The sequence below is a fragment of the Argentina anserina genome, chromosome 6, assembly GCF_933775445.1.
Source record: "Argentina anserina chromosome 6, drPotAnse1.1, whole genome shotgun sequence".
Taxonomy (NCBI): domain Eukaryota; kingdom Viridiplantae; phylum Streptophyta; class Magnoliopsida; order Rosales; family Rosaceae; genus Argentina; species Argentina anserina.
In genome coordinates, this window is record NC_065877.1 from 22,566,003 (window position 1) to 22,591,865 (window position 25,863).

General features: G+C 38.2%; 5 protein-coding genes and 1 long non-coding RNA gene across 8 annotated transcripts; 2 read left to right on the forward strand and 4 right to left on the reverse strand.

The window, feature by feature from the left end:
• Window positions 1–200: 200 nt before the first annotated feature.
• Window positions 201–2,566, reverse strand: LOC126799433 (uncharacterized). Of its 2 annotated transcripts, none has more exons than XR_007672621.1 (2): window positions 1,873–2,566; window positions 201–450 (listed from the first exon to the last, which is right to left on the reverse strand). It is a non-coding gene; the product is annotated as an uncharacterized LOC126799433 (long non-coding RNA). The 2 variants fall into 2 exon arrangements; XR_007672622.1 differs by lacking the exon at window positions 1,873–2,566 and adding an exon at window positions 1,494–1,865.
• Window positions 2,567–3,889: 1,323 nt separating this feature from the next.
• On the forward strand, window positions 3,890–8,935 carry LOC126798146 (protein FAR1-RELATED SEQUENCE 8-like). Of its 2 annotated transcripts, none has more exons than XM_050524997.1 (4): window positions 3,890–4,007; window positions 4,591–7,000; window positions 8,070–8,187; window positions 8,554–8,935. In XM_050524997.1, the coding sequence occupies exons 1-2, from the start codon at window positions 3,936–3,938 to the stop codon at window positions 6,751–6,753; spliced, it is 2,235 nt and encodes a 744-aa protein (XP_050380954.1). In that variant the 5' UTR covers window positions 3,890–3,935; the 3' UTR covers window positions 6,754–7,000; window positions 8,070–8,187; window positions 8,554–8,935. The 2 variants fall into 2 exon arrangements, with proteins under 2 accessions (XP_050380954.1, XP_050380955.1); XM_050524998.1 differs by having other exon boundaries at window positions 8,592–8,935.
• Window positions 8,936–9,442: 507 nt separating this feature from the next.
• On the forward strand, window positions 9,443–16,097 carry LOC126797079 (uncharacterized). The gene is given in 5 exon segments (XM_050523762.1): window positions 9,443–9,658; window positions 10,214–10,651; window positions 10,654–12,279; window positions 12,336–12,376; window positions 13,979–16,097. Coding segments are annotated over 4 exon segments (4,041 nt in total). The 5' UTR covers window positions 9,443–9,658; window positions 10,214–10,284; the 3' UTR covers window positions 15,986–16,097.
• A 476-nt stretch (window positions 16,098–16,573) lies between these two features.
• Window positions 16,574–17,189, reverse strand: LOC126797081 (uncharacterized). Its single transcript, XM_050523763.1, is given in 2 exon segments — window positions 16,574–16,895; window positions 16,898–17,189. Coding segments are annotated over 2 exon segments (531 nt in total). The 3' UTR covers window positions 16,574–16,656.
• Window positions 17,190–18,917: 1,728 nt separating this feature from the next.
• Window positions 18,918–21,079, reverse strand: LOC126798243 (putative pentatricopeptide repeat-containing protein At3g15930). The gene is given in 5 exon segments (XM_050525150.1): window positions 18,918–19,452; window positions 19,454–19,891; window positions 19,893–20,122; window positions 20,125–20,806; window positions 20,809–21,079. Coding segments are annotated over 5 exon segments (2,064 nt in total). The 5' UTR covers window positions 21,022–21,079; the 3' UTR covers window positions 18,918–18,951.
• Window positions 21,080–21,190: 111 nt separating this feature from the next.
• LOC126798244 (zinc finger BED domain-containing protein DAYSLEEPER-like) lies at window positions 21,191–24,755 on the reverse strand. Its single transcript, XM_050525151.1, has 2 exons — window positions 24,578–24,755; window positions 21,191–23,393 (listed from the first exon to the last, which is right to left on the reverse strand). The coding sequence occupies exon 2, from the start codon at window positions 23,369–23,371 to the stop codon at window positions 21,365–21,367; it is 2,007 nt and encodes a 668-aa protein (XP_050381108.1). The 5' UTR covers window positions 23,372–23,393; window positions 24,578–24,755; the 3' UTR covers window positions 21,191–21,364.
• Between the last annotated feature and the right edge of the window lie 1,108 nt (window positions 24,756–25,863).

The window sequence follows — 25,863 nt, forward strand, 5'->3', positions numbered from 1 at the left end:
TAATCCAATGGTACTTGTGCAATGTTATTAATCCAATGGTTCTTGTGCAACTATATTTTTATTTTTATTTTCATTAATTTGATTGCACCATGTTTATTTTCATTAGTTGGAACCATAAATCTAACTCAATCACTGGTAGCAGTAAGTGTAAACAAGACAATACTTTTGAATTTGCACAAGTATATGAAGAGCACTTGATGTCAAGAACATAATTTGATTATCAACAATTTGAACATTTACAAGTAGTAGTCCAAACTAAAGAAAAAAAGAAAGCTCCTGACAAAACAAATCAGAAAGCATTTCAATCTCAACAGATTTGCAGCTCCTAACTAAATGAGTGAGACCTTCCTTACTCCTCACAATTCTAACAAACAATAAGAGCAGATGTATTCTCGGTCTTCTCACATAAGTATAGAGCCAAACAACCTTGGAGCATATGTATATCTTGACCTGCAAACATCAAAATATTGAAATATTAAGACATTGATAGAAAAAAGATAGAAAGCTCAAGGAACCAGTGCTTCAAACAGAGAAGAAATAGATTAAAAGCATACATTGGTAAGTCTCATCACTTAATCTAAGACATTAACTTGATTGTATCAAAAGCATGTGCACAAAAATGCTATAAAGATGAATTAATATCACAAATGACACGTAAATGTTACATTCATATCGTGTTGCGCATAATCAGTACTTGTCATGATTTGCATAATGCAGTTCAAAATACAGTGTCTGGCACATAATGCAACCACACAGGTACCATGCTACATCAAACAAACATGTCTTAGGAGTTATGAAGTGTCAGATGAACATGGCGTTCCAGGAAGTTATTGTCACACCCCAAAACCCGGGGTGTAACTTATAAGGTTCTCAAACAGGAGAAAATGATGAAACGACAAATGCCAATCTTGGCACTGAAATGATGGTTTGCTATTTTAGCTTGAAAATTGATTGAAAATATTAGGTTTCTGGAGAACATGGCAGCATAATGATCAGCTTAGAAACGAAAAGGGCAAAATGAGCACAGCAGTAGTTTTCAGAAAAATCAATAAATCTGTTTTTCTCTTCAGAACAAGACTTTCAACCTCAATAAGTGGTTCCTTTTGGTTGACAGATCACACTATCAAAAACCTGGAAACAAAGGAGTGATATACTAGAGGTTCAAAGGATTAAATCATATAGAGAATGCACAAAACATACATAAGGGATAGCATAGATCGCACTTCACAGAGTTTCCGAATTAAGATACACAAGAACAAATATTTGAGGGATAGAACACAAAACAAGATCTTAGCAAACTTCACCAGATCATATCATCCTCCAAAATATAACTGAAACCAAATGAGTAATATGCATTGAGATAAACTACCCCTTACGAGAATGTCAAAAAGTAGCACAATTACTTATACTGCATAAAACTTTGAATTATAAGTTCTAATTCCATAGAGACAACAAAAGTAATAATTGAAGCAATAGGGGTCTTGCTAATTTACCAAGTATATGCATAGTCCAAGAGATTTAGGAAGCTACAAACTCAATCCATTGTGCAAGGGGTAGTCTAACAAAGGAGCAGAAGACAATCAACTAGACAGGCTAGTGTTTGATTCTAGGCCTCTTCATGATCATAACATTGCAGTGAGCATGATAAGCACAATAGTTCATTACACTTCCTAGAACGGCCTTGCACCAAAATCAAACAAAGAATTGATATGAATGCACAGTAATTCATACTAATATACATTGTTCTGAAAGGTAGAAAGTAGAATAGAGAATTCCAAAACCACTTGAGCAATAAAATGTCACCACTCCACTTACTTACAATTATCCATATAACAGGAAATATGAACATATAGGTGCTAAATTCCAACAAACCTAAATATGATCAGCAACAGTACTAGCTTGCAGCGTCCCCTCTTCCACCATATACAAGACCATCATGAAAATTACAGAGTCACAAATTGTTGAAAATCAAATCACCACACAAGGCTGAGGATGTAGAAAGACGCATCTACTTGGTTACAAATGTTTTTGTAATCGATCACAATCAACTTGATCAATCAATACTCTCGTGATCGATATCATATCGTATCGAAACGATTATCAACCAATAGAGTACTCAAAGAGTTGAGAATAAAAAGACGAACATAATGGAATAAAGCTGAAGCCTCTGTCTCCGGATTGAAGCCACCACCGTTGTGGACTCTAGGGGCCACCTGCTAGTCTCTTCCCGTCGTCTTCGAGATTGGAGACGGCAACGTCGCTACTAGGGAACGAACTGGATCGGACAACGGCTTCAGCCTCTTCTGCTCTCTGAGCCCTTTACCGAATCTCATCCTCAATTGACGATGAGTGGTAGGTGATGAATTGCAGAAGTGAGCGAGGGGTTTAGGTTTGGAGAAAGAGGGAAAGTGATGAGATTCGAGTTGCTCGATGGACATGTGAGTTGCATGTGGGAGAGACTGGTCGGGTTGGTCAAAGGGCCAGAGTTACCTCTTGCCTTTGGTCGGGGAAAAAAGTGGTCTTTGCGCTGTATTCCACTTTTTCAATTTTCTGCCATTTTTGATGGTCTTGCCCGTCCAAAACGCACCTGGTGCATTTTCTCTTACAACAAGTTAATTACGAACTAGAAATAAGCTCTTATCCGGTGACCAAGAGGCTACCTCAAAAATACACCAGGGAAAAGCCAAACACAACCACAGGGCGGTCGTGAGAGATTTGAGGCTCCGTGCGGGTAAAAAAAAAAGGGCCCTTGTACAATTTTTTTAATTAAAAAAATTTTTTTTATTGGCAAAATTAGAAAAAAAAAAGGCGATTATATAAAGCTCCGAACACCGAAGCCGTCGAATTCAGAATATCAGAATAATTGTGAAGGATCACTATTAAGTCTATCCATTTATAGAGGTAGCATAGAAATAAATTTTGATTTAGGAGAACATCAATCGACAACCGAACTCTTTGATTCTTTCTATTAGTCTTATTCATAATGAAAGGAGAAGATTAACAATTTAAGAGAAAATAAGACGGAAGAAGTATGAAAAAAATCAAGTTTTGTTGAAAACAATGCAATTGTGAAAAAAAAGAGAGGATAATATTAATTAACAAAGGAGCAAACAGAAAAAAAAAAATTGGGTCGTGCACTGCTTGCCCTCTCTCACCAATTGTTATGTTAACCCCAAACACATGATACATGCATTTACTCATTAAGTTGATTAAGACTTAAATGGCCAGTAAGGTTCTCAAACTTTAAGTTTTCACATTAATATAGTAATGATGGTTGAGATTAGTCGGTTTCCATTGCCATTGCGCTGCAATACATAATTACATAGTTATGAATGGACTTGAAAAATCTTAACCAAATGTTTTTTTGGCGCGCTCTAAAATCCTCTTAGCCGATATAGCACAGAGACTAATGAACAAACATCCTTCTTGGATGTAGATTGTGGGGCCTGTCAACACAGAGTTGAGAAGACAACTATCCAATTATATATTTGATGAACACAAGTTAGACTAACCGAGAAATTGTTGTCCGATAGATGAACGGACTCTTGGCTGATGGTTGATCGCTGATGGTACATTAACTTATTAGTTTAGGATTATTTTAGATGTTCAATTAATGAGGTGATTAAATGAAGAGTTTGTGTGTATGTTATGCATTTCTATGCATCTCACATCCCATAGTTCATAGTTGACAACGAATATTGTTTCCTTTACCATAATCACAAAATAATGATGGCAAGAAGATTTGAGATGCATCCATGTATTTTACTATTTTAGAATTTTCCAATGGTAATGGCTAAGATAAAAAAATTTCCTCGATTTGCAAATACATGAAAAAATAGGGTCTAAAAATACAAAAATCTCCGGAGGGTAAAGCTAGGGTCACGCAGCTTTGACACTAGGCCGTGCCATAAGCTCTCTCTCTCTCTGCAAAAGCTATGACCGGCAACGATATCACTAGTTCTCCGACCAACCGGACCTTGTCTCTAAACTCCGACCTCCACATCACCGTAAGTCTCTCTCTCCCCAACTCGTCGTTTTCGTCTCTCAGATTGATTGCTTCACAATTTCAAAGGTTTGGAAGAGGAATTTGTAGTGAAATTTGAGCTCTATTATTGTATACCATGCTGAGATTTATATTTTGAAATTAGTGCAATACAATTTATGAATTCACATTATTGCCAAAGTAGTGTTAAATTAATGTGATTTTAGTGATTCATGAAGCTTCTGATGAAATTTAACTTCCTGAATTACGAAATTAGAATATTATAAAATTGAGCAAGTTAATAGGAGTAGTCGAATCGAAACCCAAGGCTTATTGAGCTAAGGAGTGTGATCAATTGATCACATAGGAAGAGAATGCTAAAAGATTGGAAACACTATATAAGGCTGCACAATGAGCGTTGTAGCTTCACGCAGGGTCGATAGTTAAGGACCTGAGCTACATTTATGTCGTGGAGAAAATTTAGAGCGAGCGGTCACTTTGTAGCAACAAAACAGGATTTCATCATGCCTGACTTTTCGTTCTTATATAAAACTAATGCTGCTTGTTGTAGACTATCTTAACAATTGTAGGATTGCTTACTGTTTCAGATAGAGGAAGGTTCTCAAAACAGCGAGCAACTTTTGAAGGACGAAAATTGTGACATCGGAAATGATTGCGAGCAATTGTTTGAGGTTGAAGGGAGTGGGGACGAAAGTGAAAGGGATGATACAGGTGATCAGTTTTTTGAGATTGAGAGCAATGACAATGAAAATGACAGAGGTGACCTGAATGAACAGGTATTTGAAATTCAAGGCAGTGACAATGAGATGAGCAGGAATGATGATGCTGTTATTGATATTCAAAGTGGCGGATCTCAAGAGAAGGTTTATCCCCAACCAGTTGTGGGTTTGGAGTTTGAGTCATATGATGATGCTTACAATTATTATAATTGCTATGCTAAGGAACTTGGATTTGCCATCAGGGTGAAGTCTTCGTGGACAAAACGTAACAGCAAAGAGAAACGGGGTGCAGTTCTATGTTGCAACTCTGAGGGTTTTAAAACAAGCAAAGAAGTAAATAGTCGCAAGAAAGAAACCAGAACTGGTTGTCTAGCAATGATAAGGTTGAGACTGGTAGAATCTAACAGATGGAGGGTGGATGAAATCAAGCTTGAACACAACCATTTATTTGATCCTGAAAGAGCACAGAACTCCAAGTCTCACAAGAAGATGGATTCTGGGGCTAAAAGAAAGATGGAGCCAACCCTTGATGTTGAAGTACGCACTATCAAGTTATATTGGACACCTGGTGCTCACATAGTTGGTCATGGAAGTTCAAACTCTTATGAAGGAGAAAGTAGCAGCTATTTTGATGTGTCCAAGAGACTAAAACTCAAACAAGGAGATGCAAGAGCAATTTATGAATTTTTTAGTGGGGTACAGCTAACTGATCCCAATTTTTTCTATGTCAATGATCTCAGTGATGAAGGCCAATTAAAGAATGTGTTTTGGATTGATTCTAGGTCCAGAGCTGCATACAGTTACTTTGGTGATGTAGTTGCATTTGACACTACATGCTTGTCAAACAATTTTGAGGTTCCGCTTGTGGCATTTGTTGGAGTAAATCACCATGGGAGGACAATTTTGCTTGGTTGTGGTTTGCTTGCTGATGAGACACTGGAGACATATATATGGTTATTTAGGGCATGGCTTACTTGTATGTCTGGTCGCCCTCCACAGACTATCATCACGAACCGGTGCAAGGCCATTCACAGTGCTATAGTAGAGGTATTTCCTAGGGCTCATCATCGTCTCTGTACTGCAAATGTTGTGCAAAGCATTCTCGAGAATATGGAAGCACTGCAAGACTATGAGGCATTTCGGATGTTTTTAAGTAGAACTGTATACGACTCATCAAAAGTGGATGAGTTTGAATCAGGGTGGGAGATTATGATCCAGAGATTTGGAATTAGAAATCATGAATTTCTTCAAACTTTGTATGAAGATCGTGAACGCTGGGGTCCAGCTTATTCAAAGGACACATGTTTGTCGGGAATGCCCGATCTTCAAAATGGTGAGTCCACAAGGCCATTTTTTGATGGTCATATTCATCAAAACACTTCTTTCGAAGAGTTTTTCAAGGTTTATGATTTAGTTCTGGAAAATAAGCGTCATGAAGAAGCTCATAATGATGTAGAGTCCAGAGACTTGAACCCCATTCTAAGAACACGGTGCTACTATGAGTTGCAGCTCTCGAAATTCCTCACGAAAGATGTATTCAGAAAGTTTCAACATGAGGTTGCAATGATGTCATCCTGTTTTAGCATTACTCAAGTTCATACAAATGGACCAATAGTGACATACATGATCAAAGAACGTGAAGGGGAAGAAATTTTGAGGGGTGTTAGGGATTTTGAAGTTATGTATGACAAAGCTGGAGCAGAAGTTCGTTGCATGTGCAGTTGCTTCAATTTAAATGGGTACCTGTGCCGACATGCCTTATGTATCCTCAACTATAATGGTGTGGAAGAAATACCATTTCAGTATATCCTTCCACGGTGGAGGAAAGACTTCAAGCGCTTGTATGTACCAGATCTTGGCTGCAATAATGTTGATATCACGAACCCAGTTCAGTGGTTTGATCATTTGTATAGAAGAGCAATGCAGGTTGTTCAGGAAGGGATGATTTCTCATGATCATTACATGGTATGTTGGCAAGCATTTAAAGAGTCTTTGAACAGGGTTCGTCTTGTTGCAGACAAGCAGGTATAGCTGATACAGATGTCTATATAAAGCTTCCAATTCTCCTCACTACAGTGCTGCTATATGATTAAAGATCGATAAGCTAAAAAGGAGAGAGAAAAGAGGTGTTTTGTTTTCATGAAATAGTGAAGTAAGGAAGACAAGTGGCTACCAGGAATTCAGTGAGAAGGATCTCCTCCAGTAACTATGTTAGAATCAGGTTCAAGCTATTTATGACAATCCAGTAGTACATTCTCCTTGGAGCATTTACAAACAAGTAAGATTTGCTGTAAACTTAATACATTATACATGTAATTTTGTTCTAGGATTTTACGTATGAATATTTGGACAACATTACCATGCCACCAAATGCACTCTTTCTTGGATGATGAAAGAGGATATCTTGATTGGTTAAAATTTGTGGTTTAGGGTTTTTTGTCTAGCTTCTCTTTCTGTGTAAACCTTGTCCACTTGGTTTTACTATGATTTTTAATTTTTTATACTCAAATCAGTCAAAACTGTTGATTTTATGAACGCTAATATTAACAATAATAAGCTTGCCTGGTTTGCCTAATATCCTGTATCCAAAAATTATGTTGAACATATCTGGCTTTATCTATCTCCACTCATTCATAAATTACTTGGCCCCTCTTTTTCTTGTCAAGAGGAAGAAAAGATTGGAGACCCCCCGACTCCACAAAATATCACGTCAGGTTCTGTTGTTGTTTTGTCTCACCACTTTGTCGATTAAACTCTATTGCCTCTGTGCTCAAAGTATTTTGGCCATGAGTTTCGTGAAATCAATCCGAGTTTCTCATCTTACTTCAGTGTTCTGCAAATTAAATTGTATGTTGTTGTTATGCTGTGAGGTTTTTTTAGTACTCTTTAAATAAATCAATTGTCAGCCCCTAGTTTTTGTTGGTCTGTAAGTTACTTGATGCTGTATTTATGAGACTGGCTTGGTTTATAAGTTTATTGTTGGTTTCATGTTCTCCCAATCATTCAATTCGGTTTGTTTTGTATTGGCTTGGAAGCTTTCCCAGAATATGAAGTTCCCTGATCTAGAAAGACCAAAAGCTGGAACCCGCCACTGGATTAGAGTTTATTCTTGATCACCCTTATCTCCATCTTGATGAAAAAATTCAATATTGATACTGCAGTAATATTATTAGTTTTCAAACTCGATTTCATATCTATTCTGTGGACAATTATCAACCAATTGTTTAGTACTGCAAATTAATGTGTTTTTGGATTTTCAACTCTGCATAGTGATGTCCGAGTATTTGTTTAGTGTTGCAATTATTGCTTTCCATTATGCAGTGCTAAATGTCTTTTGGAAACTTCAGGTCACTTGGGCATGTGCAAGAAGATGATTGTCAGTGAACAGTACTAGAGTGATGTGATCCGCCACCAAGTGTGAGACATAATTGGCAAGTGTTTAGTTGCATTGAAGTATATTCAACGGTAACTCTAATAACCTCCTTAGTAAGAAGTGTTCAGTCAATTGGAGTCCTTCCCTGGAGGTGCATGATTTTGTGCAGCGCTCACTAATTGTAAATACTAAATAATGCTCCTTTCATTCTTTTCATAATAAATAGCAAAGATTTCAATAAAGTTATGTACATACAATTTGTAAAAGTTAGTAGGAAATGAGAAAAGAACGCAAATAATACATCCGGAATGCTGATCTCTATGTAGAGCAGGAACTAGTTGCAGTGGACAACTCTGAATCTTCTTTACCAAAAGGAGTGCTTCATGTGTCATTTATTCTATGAAAATGTTTTATGAATTTCTGGGTATAGGGATTTTTTTTTTTTTGCGTCCATGCAGAAATCTTGATCAAGTTAACAGTCTTGGATATCCCTCAGGTTGCTTGCTCCTACACGAAGTCGAACATATGACGTGGAGAATTTGAAGTTCCAAACTTTTGAAGTGGAGTGAAAGAAGATAATGGGAAAGTTGAGATGGGATGAAGGCCCTATGTCTTCATACTTTGAACAGGTATACCATCTCTTCGGAGTTCAGACTCTACAACCAAGTGTACTTTGGCTACTACATATGAAATCAGACCACATGCTAAGGGTCGCGTTTTCAATTGATCTATGTACCGTATATGCTTTACATTGTATCACCTTTAGTGGCCAAAGAGTTGCCAATACACATTGAGCTTCAGGTCACTATAAATTATCAATGCATGACAACCGATGGTTAAACCAAAATGCTTTATTTTACACTCCTTAGCTAGTTTTTACTATCCCCCCGTGGTTGCTAATAACTAAAGTTGACACTTGAAAGACACTCATTTCCCAAAGTCTGTCAATTTGTCTCCTATGGTGAGTATAAAGTCAAATTTGTTTTGAATTTCAGCTGGATCAATGTCAATGCTGGCGTTTCTCACCCATAGTAAGATGTTTGGACAAGTTTCTTGCTATTTTGTCAGTGATATATGATGAGTTATAGCATCATAGATTCATAGTGCAAATTATAGTATACCATGGTTTATTGAAAGAACAAATCAACTACTCTAATTTTTTTTATCCTATTCTAAAACAACTGATCGTCTACAATATCGTAGAGCTACGGTCTCAAATCTCAATACATTTCAATAAGTTGTACCAAATTACTCGTACACGAGTGTCATCCATAAATGGATTGATTTTCTCCGGTTGAGTTATAATTTCCGTCCGAGTCGACTTCAATATAAAACGAAAGGAAACACAAGAAAAGCGACCAACAAAGCATAATAGAACGATGGCAAACTGATGTGAGACTAGTCTCTACCCAAGTAGAAGAGGAACTTCTGAATAAAGGAAACCCAAGTCAAGTGTTCGATGTGATCCCATAACTGAGATTCTCATGTTCAAAATTGAACCGACCACCTCGGCGGCCGGCCAAACCCTCTCTCTTCCCGGATCTTTAATTTCGTAGCAATCCTGTAAGTACCCTTTTTCATTCTCAGTCAGTTGCTTCAGTTCATTCCGAACCTCGTCCCTACTTTCTTAGGGTCCTGCTTTTGACTCAAAGCTTTCCCATGTTTAATTGTATTTAGGAATTTGTATGTTTCTAATGACCTGTTTGCTCTCCTGGAACTTATTTTAGAATGAAATTTAAGTTCTTATGTTGGAGTGCAGATTATTGCTTTTTCTAGTTTGAACTGATGACAAATTCAGAGCTCATACTTTGTTCATTGTTTTTTTTCTCAATTGTTTGTTGCTTTTTTTTGAGAACCCAACTGGGTTTTCTGGTTTCTTTCTGTATTTGTACACAAGCTCTAGCATTTGCTTGTAAAAGTTCGGATTTTGATGTTATGGTTACCATTTGACGATTCGAGTGGGTATGATTCTTGTGCTGTACTCATGTATTCATCACTTGGAAAAAGGATTGGAACTTTGGATCTTTAGGATGGTTTTTTTTTTAAGGATGGGTTTAGTGTTAGCTGTAAATCGTAGTTTACGGAAATATAGTGATAGCATTGTGTTTTCTTGTGTAGGTCGGTCTATGAAATTGTTCTTCTGTTAAACCATTAAAGTTGGAAATTGAGGAGTTTTGCGTCTCTTTCAAATGGAATTAGGCTCTCTTAATAGTGATCAGGTACAGGATGCTGAAGCTTGTGTTGGAGAAGGAAAAAAAGAGTTTGTTGCACCTGCTATACGAATGGAGTTCGATTCATATGAGGATGCTTATAATTATTACAATTGCTATGCTAAGGAACTGGGGTTTCGTGTTAGAGTGAAGAATTCGTGGTTTAAGAGGAACAGTAAAGAGAAGTATGGTGCTGTTCTTTGTTGCAGCAGTCAAGGTTTCAAAAGGATTAAAGATGTGAACCGTATAAGAAAGGAGACAAGAACTGGTTGTCCTGCAATGCTAAGGATGAGGTTAGTAGACTCCAAAAGGTGGAGGATACTTGAAGTTTCACTTGAACATAACCATTTATAGGTACAAAGATCTACAAATCGATGAAAAAAATGGGAAGTGGAACAAAGAGGAAGTCACAGTCAAGTTCAGATGTAGAAAAGCGAACAATCAAACTGTATCGAGCACTTGTTATAGATTCAGGGGGTGGTGGACTATCCAATTCACATGCAACAGAAGCCAGGAATGATATTCCCAATCAGTTGAACCTGAAAAAAGGTGACACACAAGCAATCTATAATTACCTTTGTCGTATGCAGTTAACAAATCCAAACTTCTTTTACTTGGTGGACATCAATGATGATGGGCGTTTGAGAAATGTGTTTTGGATTGATGCTAGGTCAAGGGCGGCGTGCAGTTATTTTGGTGATGTGATATATTTTGACAACACATACTTGGCAAATAAATTTGAGATCCCACTTGTGGCGTTAGTGGGGATAAATCACCATGGTCAAGCGATGCTTCTTGGCTGTGCTTTGCTTGCAGGGGAGACGACAGAATCCTATATTTGGTTGTTCAAAGCTTGGCTTACATGTGTGTCACGACGTTCTCCGCAAACAGTTATTACTGACAGGTGCACTGTTGTGCAGAGTGCAATATCTGAGGTGTTTCCTAGCTGTCATCATCACTTTGGTTTGTCTCTGATCATTAAAAAGGTTCCAGAGAAGTTGGGAGGATCACGCAATTATGATGCAATTAGGAAGGCACTGTTTAAAGCAGTTTATGAAACTCTGAAGGTTATAGAATTTGAAGCAGCATGGAGGTACATAATTCACCATTTTGGAGTGGGTGATCATGAGTGGCTTCAATCTTTGTATGAAGACCGATTTAGGTGGGCTCCAGTTTACTTGAAAGACACATTTTTTGCCGGAATGTCGGCCGCTCGTCCAGGTGAAACCTTGAGTCCATTTTTTGAAAAATACGTACACAAGCAAACTCCACTGAAAGAATTTCTGGACAAGTACGAATTGGCTCTACAGAAGAAGCACAAGGAAGAAGCGCTTGCGGATATCGAGTCAAGAAGCTCAAGTCCCCTGTTAAAAACAAAATGTTCTTTTGAGCTGCAGCTTTCGAAAGTTTACACTAGTGACATGTTCAAAAAATTCCAGTTGGAAGTGGAGGAGATGTATTCTTGTTTTAGCACTACACAGTTGCACATTGATGGGCCAATCATAATATTCTTGGTCAAGGAGCGTGTCGTGGCAGATGGGAATCAGCGAGAGATAAGAGATTATGAAGTTATGTACAACAGAACAGCAGGTGAGGTTCGTTGTATCTGCAGTTGCTTTAACTTCAATGGGTATCTATGCCGGCATGCTTTGTGCGTCCTCAATTTTAATGGGGTGGAGGAGATCCCTTCTAAGTACATTTTGTCACGATGGAAAAAGGATTACAAGCATGGCTCCAGTAGTGTTGATGTTAATGACCGTATGCAGTGGTTCAGTCAGTTGTATTGAAGTGCCCTGCAAATTGTAGAGGAAGGTGTGATCTCTCTTGACCATTACAATGTAGCACTGCAAACATTTGAAGAGTCTTTGAAAAGGGTTCATGAGATAGAAGAGAAGCATGGACCTGAAAACTTGTATGTTAATGATGTCGAGGCTTTTGTAATTATTAACTGTAGTGTCATCACTCTGCTCTTCTGTTGAAACAAGGGGTTTGTTAAGGACTCAAGGTTACTTCAAGCGTTTATTTATCAGTACGATACATACGAACTGGAAATTTAATGAGAAACACTACTGTAATTAAATTAAGGCCTCGACCAAAAATGTCAAACAAAGTGTTCAAGCTCACCATTGAACAGCAACGTTTGATATAATCATTCACTTTAATCAATTTGATGCAACATTCAAATTGATTTACACTCGATCCTAGAAGAAATAATCACAAGCTTATTAATGTGCACTCAACACTTGTAAGAGTTTTAGAGATTTGAATCGAGGACTCGTACGCTTTGGAAAGATGCTTCCGAACTATCTGAAAGCGTTTTCTCTCGTGACCATGGGGATACTGTACATGAAACCCGATTGCATCTAGGCGCCAACCATTACATACACGAATGTAGTAAGGTGTGCCTTCTTCAACTCCCAATGGTCCATATGACCTTTTGTTGGTCTCAAATTGGAGTGAGCTTAACACCTCTTGGTGACATCTTTCAGTTTCCCATGCACATTGTATTTCTCGAACTGATCATCTTTACCATACGCTACACTTATGGAGCTGATGCATTGGCCATAAACTAGAGTGGTTTATCTGACGCCATTATAGATTAACAAATCTCATCACCCCAAGATTATATGTAAAACTTTCACAAGTACAAAAGATTCATATTCTAATTATGACACACAACCATTAAGATTTCCTTATAATTATATTATAGCATAATTCGGTTTAAGGGTGGTTTATCTGACGCCATTATAGATTAACAAATCTCATCATCCCAAGATTATATGTAAAACTTTCACAAGTACAAAAGATTCATATTCTAATTATGACACACAACCATTAAGATTTCCTTATAATTATATTATAGCATAATTCGGTTTAAGGATGTATTTATTCATATCTCAAATCGAATCACTAACTCCACCAGTCAAATTCAGCCCATCTGACGTCACTAATCAAATTCACTCGATCACCAAAAAAAAAAAAAGAGAAAAAGATGTGTCTGGCACGTGATACAAATTGTCTATGTTGGAATGGTAGGAATGCATGACCATCTGGGGCACCAAAAGAGAAACACCATAATTCACGGTACAAGTTGAGGCTCTGGTCAGAGACTCCGACTTGACAGAGCAGCAGCCCTCCTGATCTCTCAACAGGTAAAACCCTTTAAACCCTAAACCCACTTCCAAAACCCAAAATATATCTCTCGTTTCTTGTTTTTCTATCCTTTTAAATTTGTCATTTCTTGTATAACTGAGTAATTGGTATGTGCCAATTCCACTCTCAAATTTGGTAGAGTGGTATTCAGTTCAACTTTCATGAATTGGTTCCTGAGAAAATGGTGGAGAAGTTACCAAGTGCTGAGTTGATTGATGATAGGCAAAAGTTTTAGAATTCAAAACTAGTAATTGGCTTTCTCCAATATTAGGAAAAAAAAAACCCAATAGTTGCTGTGTTTAACACTTTGATATGATTGAGACATGAACAGAAGATCACTAGCTTGGTGTGATAATCTGGGTAGCCGATGATATTAGGGCATTTGAAAGCGAAGAAATTTAGATTTTGTTGACTGATTTTTTAGGGATGTGTTTATGCTATTGTCTAAATTCAATTGGATTTTACTGTTTTTATGTTTTTTGTTAAGAGATGTGTTGGTTTTTTAAAATATGGTGTTTAGATGGATGAAGATTCTCTCAACACGGATCCAGCGGGTGATGATGATGCTGATGGTTATGAGATTGAAGGAGACTGTGCAATGACAGAGTTTGTAACTCAAACTGGAATTATACAAGGAGAGAATCCTCTCCCTCCATCGGCTGGAATGGAGTTTGATTCTTATGAGGATGTGTACTACTTCTACAATTGCTACGCTAAGCAACAGGGTTTTGGGGTTAGAGTGAGCAATACATGGTATAGAAAGACCAAGGAGAGATATAGAGGGAAGCTTAGCTGCAGTAGTGCAGGTTTCAAAAAGAAGAGTGAAGCTAATCGCCCGAGGCCGGAGACTAGGACAGGTTGTCCAGCAATGGTGAAGTTTAGGTTAATGGAATCCAACAGGTGGAGAATTATTGAAGTTGAGCTTGAGCACAATCATTTGATCAGTCCAGCGAGTGGTAAATTTTATAAATCCCACAAGAGCATAGGTGGTGGAACAAAAAGATCATTGCAGTTGGATAATGCTGAAGAAGTACAAAAGATCAGGCTGTTCCGAACAGTGATTGTTGATTCTGAGGGTAACAGAAGCATAGATGTTGACAAAGGAAGATCTGGTGATAAAGTGGACTACTCCAATCAGCTGAAACTTAAAGAAGGAGATGCCCAAGCTGTTCAGAATTTCTTTTCTCGCTTGCAATTGATGGATCCAGACTTCTTTTATGTAGTGGAACTAAATGAGAAAGGATGCTTGAGAAATTTGTTTTGGGCTGATGCGAGGAGTAGAGTTGCTTACACTTATTTCAGTGATGTAGTTTCCATTGACACTGCATGCTTGGAGAACAAATTTGAAGTTCCATTAGTCTTGTTCAGTGGAGTTAATCACCATGGAAAATCTGTGCTGCTGGGATGTGGTTTACTTGCAAGTGGGACTATTGAATCCTATACATGGTTGTTTAGAGCTTGGCTTACATGCATATTGGGACGTCCTCCACAAGCCATCATAACTGACCAATGCAGAACGTTACAAATTGCTATTGCTGATGTTTTTCCTAGAGCTTCTCACTGTCTTTGCTTGTCTCAAATAATGCACAAAGTTCCAGAAAATTTAGGTGGACTAATTGAGTATGAAGCAATTAAAGCAGCTTTTATAAGAGCAGTTTACTTCTCTTTGAAGGTGGAGGAATTTGAAGCAGCCTGGGAAAATATGATCCAGCGTCATGGAATTAGGGATCATAAATGGCTTCAAGCATTATTTGAGGATCGAAAGCGGTGGGTTCCAGTATATTTGAAGGATATGTTTTTGGCAGGGATGTTTCCTATGCAACCAAATGAGGTTCTCTCTTCATTTTCTGAAGAATTTCTGGTTAAAAGTACTCCTCTGAAAGAATTTTTAGATAAGTATGATCAAGCTCTGCAGACTCATCATCAGCTGGAAGCCTTGGCAGATACGGATTCAAGAAACTCAAGTTATATGTTCAAATCAGGAAGTCATTTTGAGTTGCAACTCTCGGAACTGTACACTAATGACATCTTAAGGAAGTTTGGGAAGGAGGTAGAGGGGATGTACTCTTGTTTTAGCACAAGACAAATAAATGTTGATGGGCCAGTCATTACATATGCAGTGAAGGATGAAAGTGAAGTTGATGGTAATAGGAGGGAACTGAGAGAATATGAAGTTTTGTATAATCCATCTGAGACGGAGGTCCTTTGCGTCTGTGGTATGTTCAACTTGAAAGGATATTTATGCAGGCATGCGCTCTCCATCCTAAACCATAATGGGATACAGGAGATTCCAGCTCAATACATTCTTTCACGATGGAGAAAAGATGTCAAGCGCAGTTATGTTTACGATCACAGCTGCAGTGGCATTGATATTAATAACCCAGTTCACAGGTACGATCATCTGTATAAATGCATCGTGCAGGTTGTGGAGGAAGGAAGGAAGTCACAAGACCGTTACAAGGTTGCATTGCAGGAATTAGATGGGATAATGAACAAGCTTTGTATTACTGAAGATTGTGTCTTGTAGAGTTGTAGTTATAGACATTATGATTAAAATGAATGGTGTATCATAACACTGTAAGTCTGTAATCTGCGTAGCTGATAGTGTTCAATATAATGCTTTTTTTTCTTTACTGTCACTTAATTTTGTATCGATTTTTGTTTGATAAAGGCTTTGAACTTTTAAGCATATACACAAACGAATTGAGACATAAGACCTGATGGTGCAACTGATCCACCTTCAAAAAAAAAATCGAGTAAACAGTTGAGATTTTCATGGCGTAGTTTGTTAAAGAAATTACAAGCACCTGTAAAGTAAAACAACATATTGTAATCAAAATGTTATTGCATACAACTGGCGTGAACCGGGTAGCAATCCGTGTCTCCAACTTCAGTTAATTTGAAGCTTAAACAGATAGTTAAGAGACCTACATCCAATCCAGTCTTCCTGTGGCTGTATTCATGTTAAAAACTAGTCACTTTCTTCTTGCTACTGCTACCTGGTAGACAAGTTATAAGAAGAAAGATAAGAAAAGACGGAAGGAGAGAGAACTCCATTTTTGTGAATCAGTGTACCATCTTAAGAGAACATGGTCTACAACATGTTTGGAATCATAACTAATTTTTCTGGACATAAAATACTGACTACTTCAAAAGTTGTAAACCTTGAGCAGATATGGGTAAACCAACCAAAGTCCTTCAGTTGGACCCTTGGTCAAGTACAGGAAGGCTGCAGTGCATACTGATTGACTTATCTAGTCGATGGGTACCCGGAATGAAAAATTGGAAAACCAGTGTCAAACAAGCACCTTCGGGAGCAATCCCATAAAAAGCGCAGTCTGGCTTGGCCAAATTGCATTGAAGGCTCTTACCAAAGTGCTTGACACTCACTTGCACTGATTGAGCATCTCCCCTTAGAACTGCCCTCGCTGCCCGACTCTATCTTGAGCCATATCAAGAGCAGTTTGAAGTTCAAGAACCTGACTCCTAGACAAAGGTGATGAGATTGGAACGTCCTGTATCACTGCAGATTTATAACCCTTGGTCTCAAAAGTAAGGAAGGGCAACTTTTGCGTAGAATTTTTAGTAAGCTTCTTTGCTAATTTAATCTGTAGGCGATTAACAGTAGGGCCATTTCCAAACCCAGTACATATGCTGACACTGCTACGAAGATCACGATGCAGAAGAGAAATGTCAACAGTAAAGGCAATGCAGTAAATGTAAATCAGCATGACTATAATAACAGGATAACTGCATCAAATGTCACAGCACCAATGACTTCATTGTCTTCCTACCTATTACAGTATTATGAACATCTACAACATCTCTTCCAACCTGCAATAATTCATTTTCCCTGTACGTCAATGGCTATGACCCAATTTCATATGCTAAAACCATACACTACCCAAACCATAAATCTAATGACGCATTTTATCAATTACTGTTTGTAATTTGTTGAGTAATTTACAAACTCATGACCATGACCCTAATCACTTGCAGCAGTTTTTTATTTCGGTTTCTAACTTTTACGATTTTGAGGAAAGTAAAAAGGGCGGTTTTATCAATAACGTTAGAATTTAACCTTAGTGCTCCGTAGAGATTTGAAGCTGAGGAATCACCACCTCCGAGACTCTACTGGACTCCACTGGCGCCAATGCTTTGCTTATTTATAGAGGTTGAGAAATCTTCTAATTGGAGCGCTGCGACCTGTCGTTTTTCTCAATCAGATTGAAAGGGGCAAAGGGCTAATATGGAATTGTGGTGTATCCGTTTGACTATTATGAGATACTACTCTATTTATTTAATCTTTCTATTCATTTATTGGAGTAAATATATTTTAATTAATTATATTAAATATATAATATAGATAAAATTACTTATTGGTAATAGATCTCATTTAAATTAATTAAAAACTCACTTTTCATATTTATTATATAAATTATGACATAATTTCAAGCTCAAAGAATAGTATAACAAAACTAATTAATTAATTAATGAAAAATATCTAAAATACCTTTATTTTCGTTAAAATTTATACATGACACTCCTAGATCTAACAAATTTCTCTCTCCTCATTTTTTAGTTTTTTTTTCCTGTAAATTTGGCAATTTGGAGGTGAGCCAATATATAAAGTTATTCATTATGTCATGGGCTTTCATTTAAGTACCATATTGCATATGTTTTGAGAAAATTTGAAATTTCAAATTTTACTCACCAAAAACCACAATATCAGTTAGTTTCTCAGTCGACAGTAGTAGGTACATTCCAAATAGACAATATCAATTAGATTTATAATTGACAGTAGCATGTAACTTCCAAGTCGACAGTAACAGCTGATTTTTAACTCGACAGTAGCAGTTAATTTTTATAATCGACAATAGCAGATAATCTCGTCATTGATATTAGCAAACACTATGGGTCAAAGAGGGGTAAAAAAGTAAAATATTTTATGACATGTGGCAACTTGCCATCATTTGGTACTTATTTATAAATTTGATCCTTATTTGCTCTATCAAATTAAGTATTGAGTTATTTGTAAATTAAATTGTTGTCTGATACTTTTAAGTAGTTTGTTATATAATATATTATTAGGTGGGTATGAGGATAGAGATCAAAATACCATCTCCGCCCCTTATTCTATTCCGGTATCCGAATAGCGGAATCTCCGTACCCGTTACCCGAAACACTCTCCCTTTAGAGTCGAATATCCGTGGGTATCCTGCCCGCTGGCTGGGTATTTTTGCCATCCCTATTCTAGGAGTTCAAGGCTTCTAGCCATGATAGGTCATTCTCATAATCTCTTCAAATTACCTGCAGACTGCTTAAACTCTTTTTCTTGGATATGGGCCATATGTGATAAGATCTAGGCATCTTGCGTGGCAGATGGCTCAGTGTGGCGATAAATCTAACAACAATTGTTCAGTTGTTACCAATAATCTTGACATGAACAAGAGCCATGTCTGAAATGGTGGAACCGTGTTCCATCCCTAACAATTACTTCTCTATCATACACCTTGGAAACCAGCTTGGCCATGTGACTCTAATAGTCACATCAGGTCCTAAACTAATCAATCCAAATGCAATTGCTAACTTCTCACTGTGCGTATAAACTGAACTCTCTTTATTCTCTTCCCCTACATCAAGAAAAACTTCAGACGTATCAGGTGAATACCCTGCAGATTTCAAGTCTCTGATCATCTCATCCAACTTGGAATATATCTTTTCGGATTGAGGATGTGAGCCATCCCCGGCTACAAACTCATGAACATCACCATCCACCTCTATCAAACTAAAACCAGGAGTCTTCTTGATCCCCTTATCCATAATCGTCTGCCTTACCTTGCGGAAACTTTCCCATTTGTTGCAAGCTGCATATATATTGCATAAGTGAACATAAACAGCACTATTATTTGGATCCAAATCAAGTATCTGTTTTGCCACCACTTCAGCCAGTTCTGCATCTTTATGCATTCTGCAGGCACTGAGAAGAGTACCCACCCCATACAACTGAGTTTGGCTCTATTGGCATACGCTGTATAAAATCATAAGCTTCTTTAAGGCACCCTGCTCGACCCAGAAGATCTACTATACACCCGCAATGCTCAACGGTAGGCTCAATCCCATATTGGGTGCTCATACTAGAGAAATAGTTTCTACCTTCATCAACCATGCCAGAGTGAGTACACGCACAAAGAACACCAAGGTATGTAGCCTTGTCCGGGGCTACTGCAGATTTCAGCATTTGACTGAACATGTTAAGAGCTTCCTTACCATGTCCATTAATAGCAAGGCCAAGAATCATAGCTGTCCAGGAAAATTTGTCCCTTTGAAGCATTGCATTGAATACCTTCACAGCTTTCTCAACATTTCCACACTTGAAATACATGTCTAACAAAGCATTTCGCACAAAAGTATCATTTTTTATCTTGTTTTTTGTTAATGTAAGTTCTTATCCATTCTCCGAGTTCTAGTGCTCCAAGATGTGCACAAGCTGTAAGAATGCTTACCATGGTATATTCATCTGGTTTTATATTTGATGCCTGCATCTCACGGAAGAGTTCCAAAACCTCTTTGAACCGGTTCACCCTTACGTATCCATCAATCATTGTAGTCCATGAAATATAGTCTCTGTCTGGCATCTGATCAAAGTAGTTTCGAGCTAAATCAACTTGTACTGAATTGCAGACCCCTTAACAATGCTCGTCCAAGAGATTACATCACTCCTTTTCATATTCTCAAAAATCTCAACTGCAACATCCATCTTTCCACAATCAGCATACATGTCAACCAAAGCATTCTCCAAAATCAGATTAGGTTCAATCACGCACTCCTTGAGGTAGTCGTGAACCTGCTTCCCAGCATCTAAATCCTTCAACTTGGAGCAAGCTGTAAGTACCGAGACAAATGTGACCGAAGTGGGCAACACTCCCTTCTTCTTCAGGTCACAGAAAAGCTTCCAAGACTCATCAAACTTCTTGATTTTATTGTACCCGGACATCATTGCATTCCAAGTAGCAACATCCTTCTCACTCACCAGGTCGAAAACCCCACGTGCCATATCAACCTGACCACAAATACAGTACATCTGCACCAATGCATTGTGTACGAAAACAATAGAACCGAAACCAAACTTCAACACATGAGCATAGAACCCTCTCCCCCATTCCAATGCAATCTCGCGAGTAAATCCCCTTAACAAGAACGTAAAGCAGTCGGGCTCCGTACCCATCCTCAGCATTGCTGCATACACAGATATCTCATAATGGGGGCAATGTGACCTACTATACCCCTTGATCATGGTGTTCCAGATAAAAACACTTGGTTCAGGAATTCTATCAAACACCTTGCGGGGGCATACTTCATGTCACCAAATTCATGGCTACAGCACAAGACAGTGATTCTGCCTAGCACAGCTGGGTCCGATGCGAAACCTGTGCTAATGGTCTGGGCATGCATTTGCTTCAGCTGGTCGATGGATTTGCAGTTCTCAAAGACATAAATCACTCGGTTTTCTAAGGAATGAAACTGGGTTGCAGCCAAAGCTGCCGGAAAGACAATTTTCATGGAGGTTAAAGAAGAGCAGAGTCATTCCAAGTTGAACTGCAAGTGCTAAAATGGGAACAAAGTCTGCACTACTCGGTCTAAATTTTCATTACATGATGTGATTTTACAAGACTCATCCGAGAAGTCTTTCATAAATAGGCTACTTTCTAAGACTACAACAGAAGAAATAGAGACCCCAATTAATTTCTTATAGAATGATTCGCTAAATCCAAGAATGTAAACAATTCTCTATACTAGTGGAACATGAAACTTGGAACTGTCAGCATCCTGTACCGAATGAAACATAAGGCAGAACTGAACTCAAATCAAGGTTCTACCAAGAAGAAGAAATTAAACCTCATGTCTAAAACTCCACCTTGACAATGTCATTAGACACTTCAAGTGGCTGTGGTTCTGGTTCTAGGAATGGTCCATGTCGTAGCCAATCCTTGGCACATATGAGAGCCTCGATATTCGAGGCACCCAGCGAAGTACGGTAACTGTCCATTCTTTTGATTTCGGTGTTGAAAACAGAATCGGCGGCAACTGTGGAGATTGGTATGGACAGAACATCAGAAGCCATTTTTGACAGTGTTGGGAACTTTGTACTTTTCTCTTTCCACCAACCCAGAATATCGAATTCTTGCCCTTGGGGGGCCAGAATGGACTCGTCAAGATACTGCTCTAACTCTGACTTCATTTGATGGCCACCTGTGATATCAGAGAGATATATATCAAACTCTGAAATCCCATCTGCAGCTTCTTCATGAGATGCTTCTGCTGCTTCAGGTGGGTCAGATTTGATGATCCCTTCGTCCATTAATGTTCCCGGTAGACTAAGCATTTGCATCATATACTCATGGAAGAGTTCATGAAGTCCATCATAGACTAGTTTAATCCAATTCTCAGCATTTTCACCATAAATTTTAGATAAGGTGAAATCTACAAATTGCCTTTTGTACCTTGGATCCATAATCACAGCAATTGCTAAAACCAGGCAACAGTTTTCCCAATACCTATCAAACTTTTCATATAGAGGTCTGATCAAAGAGCTGACAAAGGAGTCCTCACTCATGGCCACCTGCATCAGTTCAACTTGAATTTGCGATAAAATTGGGAAGAACACATTTGCAGTTGGGCATGCTGGATCAGCCACAAGATTAGCTGCATCAAACAAGTACTTCACATATGTACATAGAGTTTCTACCTGACTCCATTCTTCCAATGATATAGTTATCTTGTAATCAGCATCATTTGTATCCAAGCAAGCAAATATTTCCTTCATTTCACAAGCAGACACTAGCATATGGTACGTTGTGTCCCATTTAGTGTGATCATCAATTGAAAGCATTTTCGTGCTCGGAACTTGAAGCTGTTGCTTCAGCTGAACAAAATTGTCTTCATGCGTTTCGGAAGTTTTCACAAACTTAACGCTTTCGCGAACTTTCATGATTACTTCGCTCAATGCCCCCAGGGTATCTTGTGCCAAACGACCGAGAACACGAGCATAGCAATCTCTTATCAATAACTGACTGTTGAGCATGTGTGGGTTCTTGACAGAAAGGAGTCCTTTCAGATTTCCAATTACAGTTTCATTGGAGAGGGATTGGTCAAGTGTAATAGTGAACAATCGACCCTCCACATGCCAATCAGACAGGCAAGTCAAAATAGCTTGACTATAGGTGTCACCTGAATCTGGAGATGATACCATAACCACGTTGAGGATCAGACTGTATGCATTCCAGTCACTATCAACAAAGTGTCCTTTTAGGAAAACGTAGCCCAGGTTCTGATTTGAAGTCCACAAGTCCACCGTGAGACTGATCCGTCCAGGGCATCCAGTGATAAGATTCAAAAGGCTTTGTTTCTCTCTATGGTAAATAGCCACACATTCATCTTGAATAGTATGAAATGATACCATATTATACTGAGGTTGAAGGGATTGCACAAAATTTATAAACCCCGGTTGCTCTACAATGTGAAGTGGATAATCATGCATGATTATCATCTTAGCAATCTCATGGCTGCAGCGGTCCTGATCAAAAGAGAAGCTTGCATGTGCTCTAGTGTAGCGTCGTTTTGGAACATCAGTACCATCAGCTTTGAAGCCAGTCATTTGGTTTTTCTGGCGGCTTACTGGGCAAATTCCCAACGAAATATGTCGTTTTAAGTGGCTTGTGCCTGCCATCCTTGAACCAGTAATATATGCAAAAGACCTTTTGCACTGGTTACAACAAGCCCTGCTACATCCGGCCCCAACAGTTTCGATTGTGAAGTGCTCCCAGACAACAGACTTCTTTCTCCTGCGCTTACTTGGCTGGGTGTCCAAAAGGACGCCATTATTATCTGTTGGTGCGGCAGGAGTTTCCATCTCCAAGCAAGCAAGTGCAACCCTGAAACAGAATTAGTAAATAAGAAGTTGCAAGTGGAGAACATCCCGACAATTTGATCTAGAAATCAGAGAAAAAGTATATTCACAAAAAAAAAAAATGATGAAATTCAGCATCAGATGTGAAATTTAGAAATCAATATACTTTAGGGAAAGTCAGTGGAATCGGGGCCAAGAAACTAATCAGTGCACAGGTATTCTCAACTTAATGCTGTCCTGTAATGTTAATCAGTCATAAACACTACCTAACCATTTGCAATCCCAGGATTGCAGTGCTAAACATATTCATTGAGAAACATCTACACGTCCAGCATATTGACAAAAAGCCAGACATAATCTGGCTATATGAACATACTACCACCTATTTGTCTAGGGAACAGCCATCTCTCTGCTAACACAAAAGCAAAATCAACTTAAAGCCGATGACAATTCAAAAGTAAACCGCAAACAACACATTGATCTGTATATATTTCCACACCACTCACATCCATGTTCCTTTCAGGGCTCCTTTCTATGAAACTAACTATAACACAACAAAGAACAAACTCTTCCAAATATTACATCACCTAGTATAACCACAACATAACAGTACGAATCTGTATAGCTACAACAATGTATGCGTCAACTACATTGCAACATAAATAACTGAAAAATGGAAACCTATAAATGAAAAGAACAATTTGAAAACAAAATGCTCTATTTTAAAAGTGAAGCATTGCTTTCCTTCTAGTACTGCCACTAACGAGAAAATGAACACGAAGAGAAAACCATAGAATCCATGTCTGACATACAAGCACACAACAATTGTTGTCTTTAAACTCTGAAACACGTGAGTTGCACATTATGCAAGTACAAACAGCCTAAAAACTCAAAACCTGAAACCCAATTGTACTTTGAGAATTCTGATGAATTAGTTGTGGTTCTGCAAACTACGAAAAATTGGGCTTCGGCGGCAACCCAAACCAAACTCTAAAACCCTCAAACACAATTTTCCATCAATATAGTTCATAAAGTTCGATACTTAACGATTCCTGATGATAAAAACCCAGAAAAAAATTGAATTGGCCAGAGATAAAACCCTAAAAAGTTCCCAAAATTGAGAGAGCAGGAACACAGATAAAATAGCAAAGCCAAGATCTAAAATTACAGAACACGAAATGAAAACGAAAAGAGATAAAATCCACTTACCCCAAACGAAAAGAGCAATGGCCTCCGCAACGCTCGAAATTCGAATTATATTTTAATTCTCGAAATTGAGGAAAGAGAGAGAGAGAAGGAGAATTTGAAAAATGAGAGGTGGAGGAAGAACAAGTTGATGGGCTTGGAGGTTGAAGCTTTTGATATTTTGGCGGAAAAAAAAAATGAAACCCTAAATGGACCTGAAAGGAAGGCTAAGAAGGGACTTGTTTTGGGTGATGGATTGGTGATTGACCATTGAACCCATCCCTGTGGTCGTACACACAGCCCACCTACACCCCCGTCCCTTCTCCACCGTTCATTGAGGGCTCCCACCTCACGTGGAGGTACCATCGGCCGTTGGTTTGGCTTGGAGGTAAAGAAATGCCGTACTAGAGTTGCTTCCAAAAACTAACTAACACCTCTTCAATTTACGACACATTTCTTGCTTCTTAAGCTGACATTATTGGCAGTGAATTGTGAACCCCCACTGACATTATCGACATATATATTTTTCTATTAAGATAATTTGTATTTATTATACGTGTTAATAACATAATAAGTACTGAGACTCATTATACAACTCAACTGTTGATTAGATCTATAATAATATGACCGAGTATTAAAATACTGACCTTAGAAGTGTTAAATTAGTAGAAGCAATACATGACTATCTTTTGTTCACTCTCACAATGAGCTTTCAAATGATAATCGTTGGCATCAATCTCTATTGAAACTTCAAAAGGTTTTGATTTCATCTTAGAACATAAAACCGACATTTTGTGAAGTGTCATCAGGCAACCAAAATTTAGAAACTCCCAGCCCATTAACCAATTGGGTTGACCCATATATTGGAGTCTCTGAGGAGCTTGCAATGGGTTCCAACCACTAAATGAAATATGACGAGTCTAAATCATTTGAACTTGGGGAGTGTATTTGGTGCTTCAGTGGTGTGCAGACACCAGCGACACATGGCACTCTTTGAAAATGTTTAGTTAGCCTCCGTCTATTCAGAGCCTATCCAAAAACAAGATAAAAACAATGAAATAAAACTTACCATCTCCTCACATACCCTATCTATGCCGATGCTCTCCCTATACGGTGGCTTAGCCACCATCTCCCTCTCCCTTATTAAATTCAATTAGACTCTTCCTTTTTCTGATTCTAAGCGTCATTTTCCAAACCAAATTTTGTGTTCTATTCCTTTCTTCAATTCTTAAATCTTCATGTTCCATTCTAGTTCCAAACCCAAAAAGACTCCACCATTCTCTCATTTTCCCCAATTTTCAAAACCCTAA

What these genes read in the sequence shown, in the direction of transcription:
- LOC126798146 (XM_050524997.1), top strand. Translation starts at nt 3,936, where the DNA reads ATGACCGGCAACGATATCACTAGTTCTCCGACCAACCGGACCTTGTCT. An exon ending in ACTCCGACCTCCACATCACC is followed by an intron (nt 4,008 to 4,590) that starts GTAAGTCTCTCT and finishes TTACTGTTTCAG; the next exon opens with ATAGAGGAAGGTTCTCAAAA.
- LOC126798244 (XM_050525151.1), bottom strand. Translation starts at nt 23,371, where the DNA reads ATGGAAACTCCTGCCGCACCAACAGATAATAATGGCGTCCTTTTGGAC.